Genomic DNA, 20955 nt, shown 5'->3' with positions numbered 1-20955 from the left:
TCCACCCCACGTGATGTAATTTAAAAAGCACACACAAATTAAAAGAGTATACTTTTTGGGGCTGTTTTGATCCACTACTCTTTTGTTTTTTTATACTAAAATGGTTTTTTTCTCCATTTTAAGAGAATTATTTGGTTAGGGGTGATTTCACGAAGCCCATCTGAGAAGTCATCTTGGGATGAGGCACATGGGAAAAACCAGAAAGGTCATATAGCTTATCTTTCCACAATCTCTTAAAACTTTGGTCTGCCCAAAATAAGTTGGCTGTAAATTGTGTTGAATTATTGTTATATATATATATATATATATATATATATATATTTATTTATTTATTTATTTATTTATATTTTAGTACAATATGTCGATTCGACCATATGATCTTGACTTTCTTTATGATTTTAATTTGTTTTACTTTTAAAAAATAATTTTGATTTAATGACTCGAGAAATTAAAAATGTGTAAGTTGACATATGCTTTGAATTTGTTGAATTTGTTGATAGATTAGATATAACTCATTAGTTAATGTAAACTATCAAATACAAGTGGTTCAAGTTTGAATATGTCCCTTAATAGTCTTTTATCCCATGCATATGTAAATTAAAGAAAGCAAGAACTTACCCAGTTACCCTAAATTTACACCTTATGGAGAAATACAAGGGTAACTATATGAAAATTCACTATGTACCTAACTTGATAAAAATAAAATATATATAAAAGTATATAAATAGAAGGGTATTTTTGATGAGGAGGAAAAATGTATTTCATATTTACCTTTTAGTTTTTAAAATATGGAAATAAAATTTCGGATTAGATTTTCATTTTTTTAACTTGATTATAAATATATAATGAAATATTTCATACTAGTTTTAATTTTTTATTCATATATCAAATATTTTACTTATATAACGGATATACTGAGTATAAAATATATCACTAGTATAACTAATATACTTAACCTGAACTATATCAATTACACCAAATGGATTGGTGATATAGTTAATTTTAGATATAAAAATATTATACCAAGGATATATATCAAGATAAATGATAAAATTGACTTTTTCATTGTTTCATTTGAGCTGGGACTCCGTTTTTTTTTTTGGCTATACTATGAAATAAAAGACAATTAAATATTAATTTTTCTATATTTGCAATCGACCTAAATAAAATAAATATTGTTGATGCTGGATTTTGAACGAGATAGGATGACAGGTGGAATCTGGTGATGGACCCTCACTGATTCAAACTGGTACATGCATGTCAGATCTAGCATTGATGTACTGTTCGATCAAATGCACTCCAAAACTTAAGTTAAATTTCATGTCAGAGAGCGGAAGTAATGGGTTAGAAGTTGAGTGTAGATATTGCATACATTTAATAAAGGTTTGATCCACCTTTTGTAGGAGGAAGATTTTCTTCTTTTTTTTTTTTATTATCCAGGAGTCGACGACCCTTTGGCCATTATGCCCCCTATACCTAGGGTATGCACATTATACCTATACCCGTACATACGTAACCAGACATCGTTTGGTAGAAGTTGCGTCTGATCCTATGGTTTGAACCCAAGACCTCAAGGTTATTCCTTGAGGCACCAAGCTATCTCTTTGGAACTTATAGGAGAAGATTTTGAGAAGTGAACTTAAGTGGTCAGAGTCCATACTCATGAACGACAGAATCTTTTGCTGATAATAGAGACATTGTGATAGTAAAATCGTCATTCCGCATAATGTCAGTAAATATCTTGCCGGACAAACTTTGCTTGAAGAAAGGATCGAGTTGACCTACTCAATGCACAACCACAGGCCTTTCCTTCTCAACTCGATGAACTAAAAAACTCCAACCGCGTGGAGTGACCCACATTAGATATACAAACATTAAATACAATGTGTATATGAATCAAATTAACAAAAATGAAAGCGATGCCCCTTCTTGTTGGTTGAGAAAAGGACAATTCATTTAAACATTAAAGGAAAATACCTTGGGAGCTAGATCCATAAGAACCAGCCTGTAGAACCCTATCCAATCAAGATGGTGTGGATTGTTGATCTAATAACAAGGTTCCTCGAGGTCGGCCGTCTCGTTAATTAATCTACAAATAAATTTCACCTCCTTTATTTGTAGTAGAGCCCTCAATCTCTTTATCTCTTCAATAAGAATCACAGCTTATATAGAAAAAAATCGAGACTTCTAGATGCTTGATAATCTGATTCGACCTAGCTAATTCACTTAAATGAAATGAGAACTATTTACAAATATTTGTAGGAAAAGTAATAACCGACCACTAATCCACTAATTAGACTACTATCCTTCAATTCTCTCCAACCAGCACTACTAATCCACCATTATAAGTCTATAAGCTCTCCCAAACTTGTACCAGTTTCTCCCCTCCTTAATTAACTACCAATTATGAAATTAACCACCAAAACATAACTCATAAAATATATGAGCGTTAACAATAAAATTAACACATATTTGTACTGTACTAAAAAAAATACATATTTGTACGAATTCTTTAACACTAACATTTTTGCGGCTCCCTCCAAAGAATTATTAAGATAATTATGAAAATTCACTACATACCTAAATTGAAAGTATATAAACAAAATTGTTATTATACGATGGATATTATATATATGAATGGAATTAAAAATTACACACTAATGAAAAAATCGATAATTAGTACACTTCCCCTGATTATAAAGATGGTTTATCACTCATTCACCTCATACCTAAATCCACGAAAACATCAAACTAAATAATATAAAAAAAAACTGATACAAATACGCAAAAGTAACAAAAAAAAAAAGGATGAGACAAAAAAGACAATTAGAAGTACAAAAACGAAACGATAGGTGTCCAAAATAGGCACAAGGGTAGTTCCGTAAATTCACCCACATACCTAAAGCCGAATTACATTTAATAGCTATTTCTTATTGAATAGTTTTTTTTTTCTCTCTTTTTAAAACTTTCCCACTCCATTTTATAAATTTATAATTTGTACCCTCCTTTCTGGTTCCCCATCCTTATAAAATTAATTAATTATTATTTATTTAATATATTTTTTTGAAGGTTCGAGCTCGCCGGCGTTGATGGCGACGGGGATCTCGGGCGTGGCAACCGCCGCAGCGTACCGGTTCAACCCGGGGCTGTTTCCGGATGCTCCGAAAATCGTAGCGAAGAGGACCCCACGTGTCCCGCGGCGGTGCTCGAGGCAGAGGTGGAAGAGATTGTCGGCCGGCGGCGGAGGAGATGACGTTAATGAATTGGAAGTGGTGAATAAGGTTTCGAATGCGACTGTGGAGGAGAAATTGGCCAGGAAGAAATTGGAAAGAGAAACTTATCTTGTCGCTGCAATTGTATCGAGCTTCGGGATTACTTCAATGGCCGCCGTCGCCGTTTGTTACAGATTCTCATGTCAAATGGGGGTATTTTTTCCTTTTTTTTAATTTTCCCTCCTTCCAATATTCTCGGAGTTCTAAATGGTCTAATCTATTAATCTTTTAAAAGTATCCATTTGAATATTTAATTAAATTTGAATATTTAATTAAATTCTTTTGTAATATAAAAAATATTTCATTGGTCATTATTTTCTCAAAAGGAATAGATGGTTGAGTTTCATGTACTAAATAGGCTCATATTCGGATGTATTAATAAAATAATAAATAATCTATTTACAGAACGGAGAGTTTCCAGTAGTTGAAATGTTGGGTACTTTCGCTCTTTCTATTGGCGCTGCGGTGAGTGTCTAAGTGAAGTTAAATTATCGAATATTTGATGAAATCCTTTTCTAAGGATGTTTTTGGTTTTTGATTTTAGGTGGGAATGGAATTTTGGGCAAGGTGGGCTCATAGAGCGCTGTGGCATGCTTCATTATGGAATATGCACCAGGTGGCATTACATTAAATGCGTGGATTATGATAATTTAAAGCTAAGTTAAATAATGTCAAAAAGCATATAGTATAAAGTTAAAAGTAAATAAGTTATATATATGTTTATGGCTCTTCTTTTGGTGTGTAGTCTCATCACAGGCCTAGAAATGGAGCATTTGAACTAAACGACGTGTTTGTGATTATCAACGCTGTGCCTGCCATTGCTCTTATTTCCTTCGGCCTCTGCAATAAAGGCTTCATTCCAGGCCTCTGCTTTGGTGCCGTATGTTCATTTTAACACTTTTTTTCTCTTTTATCCCAAACTTTCAAAATTATAAAACTTCAAATGTTATTCAACTTTAAAAATGTGTAAGGTATCTTTTAACTTTAAATTCTTAGAGGCTTTCTTTTACTTATTAGACACAAATTTGACCTTAATCTTCTAAATTTCTAATTTATTAAACACAAAATTAAAAATTTTGAATTCTAATAACTTGTTAGAACACAAAATTGTCATTTTAGGAACTAAAGTTAAAATTTAACTTCGGGCTAATATTAAAATAGTTTAAATACTATTTTAGTCTTACTTTTTAAAGTTTGATTCATTTTGATTATTGTATTATTCTTTACTTTTAATTTTTATTTATTTTAATCTCTATATTGTGAGATTGTGGATTTTGGTCTTTGTACTCCCTTAATTTTAATTTTTATTTCAATCAAAAACATTTAAATCTATTAAAAAATTCGATATTTTTAATGTTTTCATCCTAATTGGACTAAAACGGATAGAAGTTCCCACTTTCCGACCTAATCTAGTAAAAGTGAAGGCTATTGAAATCCACGTCAGCTATGTATGACGTGTCAAATTATGATTGGCTATTGACTATTTAATAATATTCGGCAGGGTTTGGGCATTACGGTCTTCGGTATGGCTTATATGTTCGTACACGACGGCCTCGTGCACCGTCGTTTCCCGGTGGGCCCCATAGCAGCTGTCCCCTATTTACGACGTGTCGCGGCTGCCCATCATGTACTTCTTTCATCACTCGTAGCTTTCTACGACATGTCGCCTGCTTCTGTACAACTTTTACTATTATTATTATTATTATTATTAATATAATATGATATTTATTTGGGGTAATTTTAAATTTTGGGCAGATTCATCACACGGACAAATTCAACGGAGTCCCATACGGATTGTTTTTAGGACCCAAGGTTAGTTCCGTCATTTCACTCTTTAGTTCTTTTTAGAACTCCCTGTTATTTTCAATCTTGTACTTTATATTTTAATATTTTTAATTTAGTCATAAATACTAAAATTGGTTGATATGCACTTGCATCCTATGATGCTTAGCAGTAATTGGCACTCGAATCCGTCCTTGTACTTAAAAAAAATTAAATAAAAAGTATTAAAATATAAATGACTAAATTTAAATTTAGAAACAAAATATATACTAACAACAAAAACATATATAAAGCTCTTTTTTTTTCTATTCTTTTTTTAATGATATAAGTTGGCACTGAAACGCGGTGGCTTCTCTGTCACAGGAATTAAAGGAAGTGGGTGGAGAGGAAGAGTTGCAGAAGGAAATTGAAAGGAGAAGCAAGGGTTACAAAAGTTAATTTTTAATTTTTGTTTTAATAATAATAACAAAAATAGTAAAATTACTTTCTCAAAAAATAGAAAAAAAGAAGTAAAATTAAAACAAAAAAATGGCAATAATAATAATCCCTCTCCCTCTCCCTCTCCATATTCCTATTCCTATTCCTATTTTATTTTCTCACAGTAATGATTGTTTTTATTTTTTTCAAGGGTGATTACAATTTACAATTTACATGCCCTTGTAATTAATTAAAGTACTGTCCAGTATTTGTTCATCAAATTAGTAAGTTTCTACAACGCTTTTTCCCTTTTAATTTCTTCTACTCCTTGTAGACATTTTGTTATATCTCAATATGAATAAGTAAATTTAAGAAAATATATGAAAGGAGAAAATTGATGAAATATTAATAAAAAAAACTTAAAAATAAAAAATTTGAGATAATTGAATGAAAATTTGAATCTCTAACTAATTTCAAATTAACACGAAAATAAATTAAAGTGGAGAAAATAAAAGAAGGAAAGACGTGTAGTGAAGCGAATGAAAATAAAAGAGGAAACGTGTAAGCAATAGAAGCTTACACATCTACTCTACGTGACATTTTTCTCTAAAAAGCAAAAAAAAAAAAAAAAAAAAAAAAGGTCTTTTTCCTGCCGACTTGTCGTTCTTTCTTGGTCTACTCGTCGGCCGATTCTATAAAAGAAAACAACTTTTCACGCTAATGTATTTGACTAGCAATTTTAAGACGTTTAATTATTTTGGGTTTATTTTATTTGAATCTTTAATTTCAAAAATATCAATTTAAATTTTAAAATTTTAAAAGAATATTTATTTTTTATTGTCAATGATTCAACGAATTAAAAATGTGATTTTAAAGGTGCATATTAACGTCCCAATATGAATATGTATTAGACCACATAGATTATTTGAGATGGATATTAATTGAGGTAGAGAACTACCATTGATATCACTTTTTTTTACTTCAAAAATTAAAATAGATATTTTATAGTTTTTCAAATTGTAACAAGTTATTCTTTTTAATAATTTTTTTTTTTTACTTTTTTGGATAATTATTTAGTTTTTTTAATCAATATAAAAAAGAAAATAATTATTTTTTCTTCACCATTAACAAGTAAGAGCCTGAGAAAAATGCAAAAATCTAATAGAAAAATTCAAAAATAGAGATATTTTTTAAAAATAATGAACTGTCAATTTTTTAATGTATAGAAATAGTACTCACCTGTCAAGACGGAAGTATTTTCTATATCAAAAAATATATATTTATATATTCTACCTCAATCCATTTAATTTTTATACTATTTCTAAATATATATTTATATATTAACTCAAAATCATTTTAACAATGATATTATTGAGTAAAGTAAAAGCAGTTTCATGTTTATTGATACATTTTTTTAAAAAATAAAATAGCATATTATTATATATCATTTTTAAAATTTGGGTTATGAGTTTGCTAGTTATATTAGTTGGAAATGTGGACAAATTCTTAAATAGAATAGGAATATTTGACTTTCAGGTATGATTGTTGTAATTAATTTGAAAATGAATAAGTCAAAATAAATATTTGGCATATATATTTTTCTTTTTCAAACTATGAATTTATAGAGTATATACATTTATTCTTACCTAAATTCATGTTTACTGAATATTCCAACTAAAATAGATGGATTGAAGAAGGAAGACGGCAATTGGTCCCCAATTTACCTTAAATAGAAAAGTTAAAGTTTTGAAACTTTTTCTCTACTTTGCCTCTATAGACTTTTAAATGTAAGATTATAAACAAAATCCTAAAATGTAAAATTGTACACGTCTCCGAGAAATTTATCTGCTCTCCCCTGTCAGCTAATATTAAAGTGTATGGGAACATCTTTAAATTAATCTCTCAATTACCAAAGCGAACATAATTTATCGGTAATTGACACATATCTCCAATCAAGAAGTTATGAATTCAATCATGAACCTCATATGTTGTACTAAAAAGAAATCTCTCAATTAAATTTACAGTAAATTAATATTGAAATAGATAAGAAAAAGAAAATGTGTAGCTAGAGAATTTCGTCTAGTACAAACAAAAGAAGAAAATAAACATGTATATAAATTGGTTCTTTTGTTTTTTAATTTTATTTCTTAGTTCAACAATAACTAGGAGTTGGAATTGGAATTTTACCATTTTAGTTGATGATATATACTTTAGCTAACTAAGTTATATTGGAGTTATTTTTCTTTTGGAATGTTATGTAAGTAGCAAAATTGAAGCTGTCTTTGAATAATAATGATATGATTTAAATAATTTTCCATGAGTTAACATCCACCCAAAAGTAATAAGCGAACTTTAAAAAAAAAATCAAAAAGAATTAGAAACCAAACAAAAGAAATCAGCCATCGTGGAAAAGAAAATTTGAAATTGAACTAAATTGATGAAAAATATTATTTATCTTCATATTTTATAGATAACAAAACTTAAAATAATAGATTACAAATAAATAATCAAAGAGTATTACTATATATCTCCAAGACCAATAACAATTAAGTACTTCTTAGAGGAAAAAAAACCAACAATTAAGAAATAATAAGAATATCAATCCAAACATTATTCAACTTGTTAAGTTAAGATATTTATTTTCGACTAAAATAGAGTGAGTTTGGATTCTTACTCCTATATGTTGTAGTAAAAAACGAACAAACCATTAGAGTGTCTATGTAATACAACGAGATTACGGAATTTTCTATGGAAAACATTTATGGGAAAAGATATGGACCCATCTTAGTTTCAACTTCCAACTATATGGTACGTTTCAATTTGCTTACAAAATAGACTTCATTGCAATTAAGTTATATCTTACAATACTTTAGATAGAATTATGGCGTGTTATTCTAATTTTGGTAATTCCTTTTATGGAATTTAATATATAATAATAATGTATGAAGAAAAATGTTGGCCACGAATGCATATTATATATATATATATATATATATATATATATATATTTTAACAAGAATACATATTATATATATGTGTATGTATATTTATTTGTTAGTACAACATGTAGGGACGAGAATCGAACTCACAACCTCTTGATTTGAGATATATGTCACGGTTGAGTTATGTTCGTTTTGGCCATACATATTTTATAAATTACGTAATTAAAAGATGGGAAGTAAATGTAAAATAAATAAATAAAATAAATAGAAGTTTTTTTTTTTTTTTAATTTAGAGAAAGGTGATATTAGTTGTCCTCCTTGATAAGGAGCGAAGTTGAATAAAAGTAGGGACGATTCTGCCATTACTGAACTGGTTTTTTTGATTGATGGAAACCACAATTTGCGCCTAGATTTTTGCATGCTACTTTATAGGAAATTTTTATTTGCTTATATAGAAAACATATCTACGGGGGTAATTTAGTAATTTAAAAATGAGATTTTTTCTCAACAGATCCAACTATTGAGAAAAGTATAAATTTCAGAGATTTTAGACCTCTATGTAATTAGGATCTAAGAAATGATGTATTTGTGTAACTATCCAGAAAAAAAAATCCCAAATAATAATTTTCTGAGACTGTTAAGCCTAAGCCCAAGCCCAAGCCCAACAGTATTTTCCGTGGGCCAGATGTGGGATCAAGCCCATATTTTCTGCCACGAAAGTTCCCCCCGACTTGAAAAGTCGCGATTGCAACTCGCGCCAAAACCAACACCGGAGCGACGCCGATTACAGCCGGACGGACGACGGAGTACGGACTCTCATCTCTCTCTCTCTCTATTTTCTTTGTTAGTTTGCATATTTTCTCTAATGTATTTATTTATGGTTTCTCTTTGCGAGGTTCTGTGATAATCGGCGTTCTAAGTTGCATTAGTTTTCGTTTATTTTTCCTCTTGAAGTTTGTTCCATTATGATCCTTAACTTTGTTTACTGTCTTTGGATTATGCAAAGAAAGTGTGTGAAATTCGTCTCTCCCGATCCAAATTTTGTGTCCCCTGAAACTGACGATCTCTACCACTTTTCCCATCAGGTTCAATATATGCGTTCTTTAATTGGCTTGTTGACTGTAAAGAACAAATTTAAGCTGAGCCATCCTCTGAAAGGATCATACGGTATTGCCTTTCTCCTTTTTGTTAATTAGGGCCCTTTTTTGTTATCTTATTGAGAAATTCAGGCAATTGACAACTATTTTTGTTTCTTGAAACATAATTGAAATTGTATTGGACTTTTGGAAATAACAAAAGCAAGTTTCTTATTTCTGATTCCCATTTCAATTTGTTCCAGCATAAATAAAGATATTGTTTCATTGTTCTTGAATCTAGAAGTGTTAGGGCATGCAATTCTATCTTTCTTTACTGTAAAAGGGGAATAGAAACAAGAAATGGGAAGGATTGTGTTTAATGAGTTGTGAACTTTAAAAAGTATATGATAGATCCTTAAACTTTTAATGTTGTGTTTAATAGGTCTCCGGACTTTCAATTTTGTATCTAAGAAGTCTTTAAATTTTTATTGTATCTAATAGATATTTGATTTATTAAACAATTTTTAAAGTTCATGGAACTCTTAGACACGAAATTAAAAATTCAATGAGTTTTTTACTTTCTAAACACTTCTAAAGTTTACATATCCATTAGTTATATCATTTAAAGTTTAGGAACTTTAAAAAGTTCATGGCCTGATCCGAAAGTTGAAGTGACAAAATTGAGAATTAACCTTAATTTAGTCTTACATTCTCTTTTGTTCCTTTGTTTTACGATTACATGAGATGAAACAATCATAGAGTTGTAATTTGATTAGGTAGTCTGGCTCTGGCCTCGTCAAAATAATGGCAAGGAGGGAAGAATGATTCTGAGGGAGGGTCTGTGGTTACCAAAGAGAAATCACGCCCAATTGTAGCATTCAGTAAGCCTCCTCCATTTCCTCCCCTTCTTGGTCCATTGGCTGTTTTCTCATTATTGGAAACATTTTTGAGTCGTGATGAAAATGATAACTAGAAGGGGAATTTCATGTATCTTTATGATCTCTTCCATGCCCATGAAATTAATAGATCTTTGTGCATATCATGTATCCTTTACATTAAGAACCCTAAAATGTACCGTAAAAAGTTGAGTGGTAATACCCAGTGTCGATAGTTATACAGATATTTAAAGGCTAGAAGGCTCTCCAGAAAACTCTCCCAGAGAAGCGTGAAGAGCTTTATACATATCTTTGATAGCCACTTTACCCAAGGTAGTTGAAACAATTTTAGCAGCCCTGCAGTAGACTTTTTCAATGTATCATCAATGGCTAATATGAAAGCTTTTGCTCACAAAGATCTATGGTGTTCAAATCGACTTACATTCTGGAATTGCTGGAAATGTATCGAGTAATGAAGTCACAAGCTTCAGTAAAGCCTGGTATTAGTTAATAGGCAAAGTCCCATTTGAACACAAATTGAAGATTTGTTAGTACATACCAAGATGAAACTGTTCTAAGCGTTGAATGATTTGAAATTATTGGGAATAATGGCTTGTGTGTATTTACCAAGATGAAATGTCCTGCTTTGACTTGTGGTTCAACTATGATTTGTGCTTTCCTGTAAAGAGTTGCATATCATTAAGATCTCATTCTCTCATTAGAATTGAAGTATCAGGTGCTGAGTTTATTTGTAGTTAACTGTATTGCTCTTCTTTTTTCATTTCTGATGTTGATGAAGGTGCAGCCCTTGGAGAAGGGAATCTCTATGTCCTTCCATGCTGCCGATTGATAGATTAGATTTGTCAATCTATTAGACTGATAGAATATGAAGTTGAGGGAAAATCATAGATTAGATAGAGCTACCCAAGCGCCAGATTGCTCCTGCACCGGAAGTGCCACTTTCGTAGACGTTAAGAATTCTGAACTTCACATATCGGCCCATGCTTTGAGTGAGTTCTTCAAAGAACTCCAGAGCTTCCTGCAAGTAGCTTCCATGGATTTGTGAAAATAGATTTTTGTTACACATTTCAACGGAAGAACTACTATTAGTTTGCCTAGTAGTCATTTGGGCTAATGAAAAAGGTAAAGAGCTTAGTGGAAATGATTTTCAAACCAATTAGGATTTAATATCTAACGAGTTTTCTTGATCGCTAGATGTAGTAGGATTAAGTGGTTGTCTGGTGAGATTAGTCGAGGTACGGACTCTCAAGAGTATATACAATTCTTACCTTCCTCCCTTGAAATGGTTCAATGAACAAGGAGTCTTCAATGACACAGTCTTCTGAGATGTAACTGCCCAACTCCTCTAAGTTTTTTTCATTGATGCATCTGTAGAAGTTCTCAATCATTTCTGATGAAGGATTTGAATTTGAATCTAAGCAGGAATCAGAATCATCTGGTAAACACGAAGGCACGAAACGGAGCTTAACGTCAGTGGATGATCTTTTGTTTGTTTTCCTCATCCAGTCGCCATATTTTAGTACTGTGGTCTTCTTTTGTTGAAATACACATGAGCTAATTTTAGGCAAGGCTGTATAGGGTAGATTTCTGAATGATTGGGAGCCCAAACTGATGGGAGGAGGACTTCTTATAAGGGCCATTATTGATTCACTGCAGAAGGAGAAAAGGGTGGGGCTTTTTATGAAGGCAAAGAGCTAAGAAGGGCGAAAAGGAAAGGTTTTGGAAAATGGTGCTAATTTGATGGAACTGGACTAGGAATATAAATGACTTTGCCTTGGGTTTTAGGCAAGGAAGCTTCCTCTTATGGTTTAGTTAACTTGGTAAGTATTCTATTCTCTCTCTTTCGCATAACAAAGTTTTGTCATTGTGCCATAATCACCGACCATCTTTGGTATAAGAGAGTTGTTGGGCCAACATCGAAACCATGTTGACTTCTTTAAGTTGTTGTTACGAGAACTCCTATGATTCGGGATACCTTAACGTTTGAAGTTGAATGAAGATGTTCATGAAGATAGTTCCATCTAGGGTGTTAAATCACTGATTAAAAAATTTATGCAGCCAAACAAGTATGGTAATCAAATATTAAATGGGGAGGGAGTCACGTTACAAGAATTTGAAGATAGGATCTCATGTTCTGTTACTATGTTAAATCATCCATCAACACAAAAGCTTAAGTTGATGGATTACGGTAAATTTAATTTTTCATAGATATCTTAACATAGGGGTTGGGATGTTGGAGGAAGGTTTTGATGGTTCAATGATTATGCATTCGAATAAGTGGAAACTATTGTTGTCTCTCAAAGTAGGTCTTTGAGCATGATTAGGGAGTAAAGAGATCCATCGATTGAGGCAAAAATGACAATGATTTAAGAATGCTAAATACTTGTGGCAAAATTAGTTCTTTAGAAAAGACATAACCAGGCGACTGTCTAAATTGACCCAAATCAACAGTTTTATTTACATTGAAAGATGATATTATTGGGGAAATACCTTTCTTGTTTGACTTCTTTGCTCACTTAAACTTTCTTGTTCCTAAATGTAGTCTCGGTCCATAGGTTAAGACTTGATTATTTTTCAATTTTATACTTTAAAATCGAACCGATCTACAAGTACGAGTTCCAAATTGTTTTGAAGAGGGTATGGTGAGTGTGTAACTTAAACTCTTGGCAACCCATCTCGTGACACATTGCCAATCCCAAGGCAGCCAATTGGGTCCTTTCCCTCCTAATTTAGATTCATAATACAATCAAATTAGTCCGTATATTTTATCATTTAAATTTGTAATATTTTAAACGGACCAATGATCAAATTTGGGCCACTGAAAATTAATTAATATAAAAAAAAATGAAGAAAGTTTGAATTTAAAAACCTGCGAAGCAGAGAGAAGATTTTATTGTTTAATGTATTGTGCTGCAAACTGCATATTTTTAATTGAAAAAGTAATAATATATTAATGTATGAGTCGAGTACCGTGGGGTGTGGAATTACAAAAATGGCAAACATTGTTTTTGTGGCTTTGAGGATGGCAATGGGACTCGGGAAAGTAACTCCTCAATTTCCTTAAATTCCGTTTGATGATTCAACTCTTTCTATAGTATAAATAGAAATGGGGGAGATTTTCTAGTGCAAACAAATGTTTAGCTACGCACTGTATCGTAGAAGGTGAAACTTTATATCAAAATAAATATAATACATGGTCACGACTATTCTTGACGAGGATAACCAGTTAGGCTCATGACCTCCTTAGTCTGGCCAATTGATATGTGTGACATTTGAGTAAAGTCGATGAGATACAAGATCAGTTTTTGTTTTCATTGTAGGATTTGAATCTAGATTGTGATGTGAGAAGCTCCAAATGGACACCTACACACAATTAATTTTGCACATTAGTGTGATGCTAAGTCCAACACACTCCAATACTTAAGTCAAACAAATGAGTTGAGTGTAGTAAGAGATAAGGTTGTGTAACGTTGTGAATGTGTGAGGTTTCTCTTCCTATTTATACATGGAGTTTCCTTAAGTCTCAGGCTATCTCGCTGATTTTTTAAGATTCATGGAGGATTAATGACGTGTGAGATCCTCGATGACATGTCTATGATTTGTAACAACGTTATAATGTTAATGTCCTTTAGTTGTTGGGTAACTTTTAACAATTTGCCCCTAGGGCCTTGGTGTGATCGTCTCCACTCGATCATCTTAGCCTCAAGCCTTGGTGGTCGACTCGATAGGATCAGCACGACAAGTTGGCCAAATCCTTTGGGCCTTAGTCGTGTTCTTCGGGTCTTCTTTCTGTGGAGTTGTATATGGTAAATTCACCCATAAAATTGGTCCCAATATGATTAGATTGAATATTAACTAACCATCTACTTACAACGATTAACTTAGTAGTGGCAATCAAATTTGATGTGATGGTTAGTGTAGGTTGCTATCACAAACATGATCCACTTGGGAAAAATGTACGTGGATCCTTGTGACAACAAACAACTTAAGAATTACTAGTAAATTAAACTAATAAATTGCATTATGACTGTCACTATCCTAACGTATTAAATATGCCTATAGTCGTGATCATTACACTAAAATTGTCTTTACTCATGGTCTAAAATTGATGTAAATATACTGTACTTGCATCTACCACCTCTTTCTTTTGCACTTACTTTTTTATTCTACTTGTCTCCTAGTAATAAATTAAATAATTTGAATATTTGAAGTAATAAATAATAATAATAATAATAAATGGTGATAGCTCATATGAAATGTTTCTTTCATATGGACACAAACCACCTTTTCCAAGATCCAAATTGGTTAACTTTGGAAGCGTTTACTTTACTCCAAATCTAAACTCACTTGGCTTGACTTGATTGGTTGAATTTATGTTTGAGTAACTGCAAACCCAGTAAATTTAAGTTTAATATTTTTTCTATTAATGCCTTCTTTTTCTTTTTTAAACTAAAATTGGAATATTAATTTTTTTTGGTACACAAGTAAGAGAAAAAAGAGCATTATCTTCCCAAGTTTTTGGCTATTTTCTATTTGAAGTCATAACTAATATTTGAGTGTTCGCTAATTACAATGATGAAAGAAAAAAGCTTTGAATGGACACTCTTTTCTTTAATTCATTTCTATATCGAATATTACAGCTTTAATGGGAAAAAAAAAATTTTAAAAGTAAGCATATAGTAAAAGAAAAAAAGAAGAAGAAGAAAAAGAAAGCTATTTTAGAAAACTTTTTATCTTCATTTTAGTGCACCAAAAAATTGTTTTTAAATTCTTTTGGTTAAAAGGTTCAAAGAGCCAAAACAAAAATTGATTAATCTCTTTTTTAGAAATTCATAATATTGGGAAGCATAGGAAGTTAAAAGTTGACAAATGTAGATGATAATGGCTCAAAGTAAACAAAATTTTTATTACTTTTAAATTTTAAACTTTGGCTTACATCTTAAAAACGTTTTTTTATGGAATAATTATGGTGATTGAATAATGAAGGGGAGAGGGATTAAACTTTTTCGAAATATCGAAAATAGGAAAGATATCTTAAATTAAAAAACAAAAAATTATTAACACCTTGAAAATTATTTAATTAATTAAAAATCTAGAAGTATTATGTGCCAATCGGAACACTCATTAATTCCATGTCATAAGATTCTTGCGTAAAGCTTAAACCAACCCCTCGTTAATATGTTAGTTTTACATTTTTCATTTTATTTCGTTCATAATTAGCTATACTGTCCAATTTATATTAATAGAATTTATATAAGTTGAATTTAATACAAAATGACTCAAAAAAGATAATAATAACCAAAAGAAAAAGTCACTTTTAGCTGTCTCATTGATTGATAAAGCATTTAAATTCTCTAAATTCCTCTTCATGCAATGTATTATATAAAGCAATCTCAAAATTATAGCCAATTTTTTCCGAAAAACTAAGTTCAATTTGGGTGATTGGGTGCTTATGTTTGGATTTAATTTTAATGCCATCATTATAATTTATTAAAATCTCATCCATTGTTTCTATGAATGAAATCACCGTACTAGGTTTACCCGGACTTCTTTAGTGATGTCACATGTGGGTTGAGCCATCAAGGTCAAGCTGCTTGGGCTAGACCACTCAACCAAACTAGGTCGAGTTACATGAACTTGGTTGAGTCGTTCCATCTGAGTCAACCCAATAAAATTCCTCGGAGCAAAAGTGCGCTCTAGAAATTCTCAACTAAATCCTTTTTCTAAATTAGGCATTGGAATGTGTTGGACTTTAGCACCACACCGTGTGCATCATTATTATGTGTGTAGGTGTCCAGGAGGACATTCAATTTCAGTGCTTGAATCCAAATCATAGATCAACAGTCTTTAAGTTATTCAGTACTCATTTGAAAATACACTTTTTTTTGTGCCTATTTTTTAACCCGACTTAAATTCTAATGCTCAAGATGACAATTAGAAGTAAAAAACACCTTCTAGTTTTCAAATATCACATATTCAATATCGTAATGACTTATAATAGTAGAGAAAATTTGTAAGATTTTTTTAATACAACAAATATGGGTAGGTAGATTTGAACTTTTGATTTCGTGTCTTCATTGATGCTCACATTGGCATATAATTTTTAAGATTTGACCAAACTACAAGCTACAAAAGATTAAATTTAAAAATTTTAAAACTTTAAAGACTATATCCAAGATAATGTAATTACCAAATTCGTAATTTAACCTACAATTTTTCTTTAACAAAAACAAGAAATATAAATTTTTAAAAGTTTCTTTTAGGGGAACAGAAACACTAAATTTGAGTAGTAAATTCACTTAAAGGTTAAATTACAACTTTCAATTATTTGTTTAACAAATCACTAAATTTTCAATTTCTTCCAATAAATTACAACTTTCAATTATTTGTTTAACAAACCACTAAATTTTCAATTTCATTTCCAATAAATTTAATACAGACAATTCTAAAAATTCATAAACTTAATAAACATATAATTCAAATGCTATGGCTCTTCGGATACTAAAATTTAATATTACATTTAATAAATTTATGAAATTTGAAAAATATCTAATAACTTAACAAACTATTAAACACAATATTAAAAAATACAAAACTTTTAAAATCTCTGAAAATCGAGGATTAAATCGGTAATTTAACCCAAACTTAATTTTGAACCGCTAAATTAAAAAAAAAAAAAAAGACCAAATAATTTGGAGCTTAATTTTGTAATTTAAATCAGTTAATAGAGCCCCTAGATGAGGACTGTCCGTCTACAATCCATCCCCAGGTAAACTAGCCGATTTATTCCAGAAAATTAAAAACAAAATAATAATAATAATAATAATAATAATAATTCTCTACAGCGCCCTCATGAATACCGATCCACCCACCACCGTCCGATGAAAACCCTTCGCGACCCAGGCCCACCACGGATCATCTGAACCGTCCAATCGAAGAAAAAAAAAGCCCTATGATGGAGCTCTGTCGCTGACACTCGCCTTTACCATTTCCTCTGCAACTCCCTCTTCTTCTTCTTCTTCCCCCAATTTCCCAATTCCCAAATCGTGTGTTCAAATTTGGGGAAATGAAAGATTCCGAGAAAGTTTTGTGGGATCAGATGAAAAGCCCAACCGGAATCCACATTCCCGGTCTGAATTCCCATTCCAGACCCTCCTCTAAGCTCCTCCTCTTCCTCATCTTCTTCGTCTCCTTCACCTACATCCTCTACACCCTCAAACTCCTCTCCTCCTCACGCGCCTGCCCCCACCACCCATCCTCAAATCGACTCGCCAATCTCACCTCTCTTCTCCCCCCTCCTCCGCCGCCGACGGACCTCCGACACGTCGTCTTCGGCATCGCCGCCTCCGCCAAGCTCTGGGACCAGCGCAAGGACTACATCAAGCTCTGGTTCCGCCCCAGGGAAATGAGGGGCATTGTCTGGCTCGACCGGAACCCCAATCCCGCCGGGAACGACCACGGCCTCCCGCCGATCAGGATCTCCGGCGACACCTCCAAGTTCGCCTACAGGAACCGGCAGGGGCACCGGTCGGCGATTCGGATCTCCCGAATCGTATCGGAGACGTTCCGGCTGGGGCTGGAGGGCGTGCGGTGGTTCGTGATGGGGGACGACGACACCGTTTTCGTGACGGAGAATCTGCTCAGGGTGCTCAGGAATTACGATCATAACCAGTTCTACTACATCGGAAGCTCCTCCGAGAGCCACCTCCAGAACATCTACTTCTCCTACTCCATGGCCTACGGAGGCGGCGGCTTCGCCATCAGCTACCCCTTGGCGGCGGCGCTCGTTAAAATGCAGGACAGGTGCATCCAGAGGTACCCCGGCCTGTACGGCTCCGATGACCGGATGCAGGCTTGCATGGCCGAACTCGGTGTCCCACTCACTAAACAACTCGGTTTTCACCAGGTCCGTTTCTTTTTATTAAATTATTCACATGCCCGTGTGTTTTGAGTTGTGGCTACTTCTACATTTTGTCTATAATACCCCCATCGAAAACTAAAAATTTTTCAAGCTCCTAATTAATTAAAATGAATCTTAAAAATGTTGGGTTTTTTAGTCTAATTCGTTTTCATATTTGTCGGTGATTTTTACGGTTTTTTCTTTCATTTTTTTTTTTTGGGGATTTTTGTGGTTTGTTTCGCCATCTGGACAATTGGGAACTGTTTTTGTTGGGGCGCATTTTTTCATTAGTGCCGGGATGGACCGAGTTATACCGAGTCATTAACCGAGTTATGGTGCTCCCGAGGCCGCCTGGGTCAAGGATTTAATTCTGACATCACACATTTTTTAGTCATAGAATCCTTGGGGGTTGAGGAATTTAGAATCTCTCTCTTAAATAATTAACTTAGGAATTAAAATACTTCTCTATGGATATACAGATCAAAATATAATTTTTAAAGATTCAATTTCGGCCCGAGATCCCATTATAGTATGGTAGTATAATTAGGTGAATGAAAACCAACAATTCATAATCAGATAAATAAATAGATTATGTGTCACGTTTTGTGAGATTATATCAAATCCTTTAAACTAAATTAAAATATTCAAATTATAGGGATAAAACTCAAATGGTTTAATACCATCGGTATTTATATCTTTGGATTCATGTACCTTCATTTTATTTTGGTCCTTATATTTTAATAAATTGATGGTTTTTGTTTTCATCTTATTATTTTCTTACTAATTTTAAGATCAAATTGACTACTTTTTAAAAAATACAGATATTAAAATGAACCAAATAAATGGAAGTTAAAACTGCCAATATCAGATAGTATTTACACCAACTCAAATCATAGGCTCAATTCAATGGTATTTGTAAATTCAAGTAGTTAAATAGACAAAAAAAAAAAAAAAAGTCAAATTAAGTTTCTTTATTAAAATGATACACAAGAAAAAAAAGGGAAAACTCAAAAGTCGCCGAAGATCTACTATTTGGTATGGGGTGGGACCCACCTTGTCGAAAAGACAAGACCTGTCATAAAAACAAACGGTTGTCAGACAGTGCCACGTGTCCCTGATTCGAACAAAGAAATCAAATAATCCATCTTTGTCTATTGTCCTGTACTTCTTTTGAACTTCTTCTGCGTGTATTGTAATTTTTACTGAATCCTTTTTTCTTGGTCTGAATTGAATTGAATCAATCAGTATGATGTGTATGGAAATCTATTCGGGCTACTCGCAGCTCACCCGATCACGCCGCTGGTGTCGCTACACCACCTCGACGTCGTCGAGCCGATCTTCCCGAATGCCACACGCCTCCAGGCCCTCCAACGTCTCAAAATTCCAATGGATCTCGACTCCGCGGGGCTAATGCAGCAGTCCATATGCTACCACAAGTCCAAAACCTGGACCGTGTCCGTCTCCTGGGGGTTCGCCATCCAGGTCTTCCGCGGCATTATGTCACCGCGGGAGGTCGAAATGCCAGCCAGAACATTCCTCAATTGGTACCGACGCGCGGATTACACCGCCTATGCATTCAACACCCGACCCGTCAGCCGAAACCCCTGCCAAAAGGCCTTCTTGTTTTACTTCTCGGACGCCCGAATGAACTCGACGACCGGGCTAACAGTCAGCAAGTACACCCGACACCGCGTGCCCCAACCGACATGCAAGTGGAAGAGCCCGAGCCCGGCGAGCATCGACATTGTGAAGGTTGTGAAGAAACCAGACCCCAACTTGTGGGACAGGGTGAGTATTGGGTATTGTGATGTTTAATAGCAAGAAACTTGAAAAAGATGTCATTTTTAAGTGTAATTGAGTGATTTTGTTCATGTTTTTGGTCAGTCTCCGAGAAGAAATTGTTGCAGAGTGAGGAGAACGAAGGAGAAGAAGACAATGATGGTGGAAGTGGGAGTATGCAGGGAAGGTGAAATCAGTGAAGTATAATTTTAAATTCGTTCTAATTATTTTTTTTTAATTATTAGATTATCCTTTTTTTGGTTGATTAGTTGTCCACCATGGATTTGAATGTAGAGTAAGATTAAGGTTGTATTTGATTACTTTATATATATATATATATATATATATATATATAATATTCAATAGTTCTTTCCAGTGGTGGGTGTCGGATTTGGAATGAAAGTTTATTATAAAATGAATAATAATTCGAAGTGGGAGACCTGCAACAGATTTAAGGAAATATAGATTTTGAAAGGTCAGCTTCTGAGGAAGTTAATTATATATATTTAGTGTGACATAATTTGTTGGCTATGGTGAGAGATATTCAAAATATTTTTGAAATTGTTTGATTTGTGAAGAATAAGGTTGTCGAGCAACTTGGAGTTTCTTTGAGAGAGTGATTTTAAGGAAAGACATAATATGGCATGCAATTTTGAAAGATTGATTCTAGGGTAAATAAACAAAAGATGACATGTAATGTAATTAATTAGGCCTCGTTTAATATTCATTTCATTTTTGTGGGATTGTTTTTAATAATTAAGAAATTGAATTGTTACATAGAGTTTATTAACATTTTCAAAATCAATTTGGAAAGCTAAGAAAAAATAGTTTTGAAAAACTTTTTTTTTATAAATAATTTGGCTAATAATTTAAATATGTTTGTGTACGTTT

General features: G+C 32.8%; 4 protein-coding genes across 9 annotated transcripts; 3 read left to right on the top strand and 1 right to left on the bottom strand.

Annotated features, from left to right (window-relative positions):
- Positions 1 to 2966: 2966 nt before the first annotated feature.
- Positions 2967 to 5786, top strand: LOC111025906 (beta-carotene 3-hydroxylase 1, chloroplastic). Of its 3 annotated transcripts, none has more exons than XM_022303818.2 (7): positions 2970 to 3425; positions 3678 to 3737; positions 3817 to 3888; positions 4018 to 4152; positions 4774 to 4947; positions 5028 to 5084; positions 5418 to 5786. In XM_022303818.2, exons 1-7 carry the CDS (start codon positions 3090 to 3092, stop codon positions 5490 to 5492), a joined length of 909 nt encoding a protein of 302 aa, XP_022159510.1. In that variant the 5' UTR covers positions 2970 to 3089; the 3' UTR covers positions 5493 to 5786. The 3 variants fall into 3 exon arrangements, with proteins under 3 accessions (XP_022159512.1, XP_022159510.1, XP_022159511.1); XM_022303819.2 differs by having other exon boundaries at positions 2974 to 3425; positions 4774 to 4899; XM_022303820.2 differs by lacking the exon at positions 3678 to 3737 and having other exon boundaries at positions 2967 to 3425.
- Positions 5787 to 9004: 3218 nt separating this feature from the next.
- LOC111023588 (uncharacterized) lies at positions 9005 to 10986 on the top strand. Its single transcript, XM_088124817.1, is given in 3 exon segments — positions 9005 to 9219; positions 9499 to 9580; positions 10266 to 10986. Coding segments are annotated over 2 exon segments (270 nt in total). The 5' UTR covers positions 9005 to 9219; positions 9499 to 9507; the 3' UTR covers positions 10463 to 10986.
- LOC111023569 (uncharacterized) lies at positions 10156 to 12433 on the bottom strand. 4 transcript variants are annotated; one of them, XM_022301038.2, is made up of 6 exons: positions 11654 to 12429; positions 11289 to 11403; positions 11125 to 11203; positions 10992 to 11043; positions 10807 to 10861; positions 10156 to 10731 (listed from the first exon to the last, which is right to left on the bottom strand). In XM_022301038.2, exons 1-6 carry the CDS (start codon positions 12023 to 12025, stop codon positions 10613 to 10615), a joined length of 792 nt encoding a protein of 263 aa, XP_022156730.1. In that variant the 5' UTR covers positions 12026 to 12429; the 3' UTR covers positions 10156 to 10612. The 4 variants fall into 4 exon arrangements, with proteins under 4 accessions (XP_022156730.1, XP_022156726.1, XP_022156737.1 ...); XM_022301034.2 differs by having other exon boundaries at positions 10156 to 10721; positions 11654 to 12414; XM_022301051.2 differs by having other exon boundaries at positions 10626 to 10721; positions 10807 to 10849; positions 10924 to 11043; positions 11654 to 12433.
- Positions 12434 to 17303: 4870 nt separating this feature from the next.
- On the top strand, positions 17304 to 20439 carry LOC111024942 (uncharacterized). Its single transcript, XM_088124718.1, has 3 exons — positions 17304 to 18291; positions 19531 to 20073; positions 20170 to 20439. Exons 1-3 carry the CDS (start codon positions 17452 to 17454, stop codon positions 20269 to 20271), a joined length of 1485 nt encoding a protein of 494 aa, XP_087980844.1. The 5' UTR covers positions 17304 to 17451; the 3' UTR covers positions 20272 to 20439.
- Positions 20440 to 20955: the final 516 nt, after the last annotated feature.

Source organism: Momordica charantia, assembly GCF_013281855.1.
Source record: "Momordica charantia cultivar OHB3-1 chromosome 6 unlocalized genomic scaffold, Mcharantia_2.0 BLBB01000006.1, whole genome shotgun sequence".
Lineage (NCBI taxonomy): Eukaryota > Viridiplantae > Streptophyta > Magnoliopsida > Cucurbitales > Cucurbitaceae > Momordica > Momordica charantia.
The sequence above is the reverse complement of the archived record's forward strand: the minus strand, read 5'-3'. Positions and strand labels throughout refer to the sequence as shown.

Coding starts and splice junctions, on each gene's coding strand:
- LOC111025906 (XM_022303818.2), top strand. CDS start 3,090: ATGGCGACGGGGATCTCGGGCGTGGCAACCGCCGCAGCGTACCGGTTC. Junction 3,738..3,816: donor CTCTTTCTATTGGCGCTGCG/GTGAGTGTCTAA, acceptor TTTTGATTTTAG/GTGGGAATGGAATTTTGGGC. Junction 5,085..5,417: donor GATTGTTTTTAGGACCCAAG/GTTAGTTCCGTC, acceptor TCTCTGTCACAG/GAATTAAAGGAAGTGGGTGG.
- LOC111023569 (XM_022301034.2), bottom strand. CDS start 12,025: ATGGCCCTTATAAGAAGTCCTCCTCCCATCAGTTTGGGCTCCCAATCA. Junction 11,404..11,653: donor AACCATTTCAAGGGAGGAAG/GTAAGAATTGTA, acceptor AGCTACTTGCAG/GAAGCTCTGGAGTTCTTTGA. Junction 11,204..11,288: donor AGGAGCAATCTGGCGCTTGG/GTAGCTCTATCT, acceptor ATCAATCGGCAG/CATGGAAGGACATAGAGATT.
- LOC111024942 (XM_088124718.1), top strand. CDS start 17,452: ATGAAAGATTCCGAGAAAGTTTTGTGGGATCAGATGAAAAGCCCAACC. Junction 18,292..19,530: donor AACAACTCGGTTTTCACCAG/GTCCGTTTCTTT, acceptor TGAATCAATCAG/TATGATGTGTATGGAAATCT. Junction 20,074..20,169: donor ACCCCAACTTGTGGGACAGG/GTGAGTATTGGG, acceptor GTTTTTGGTCAG/TCTCCGAGAAGAAATTGTTG.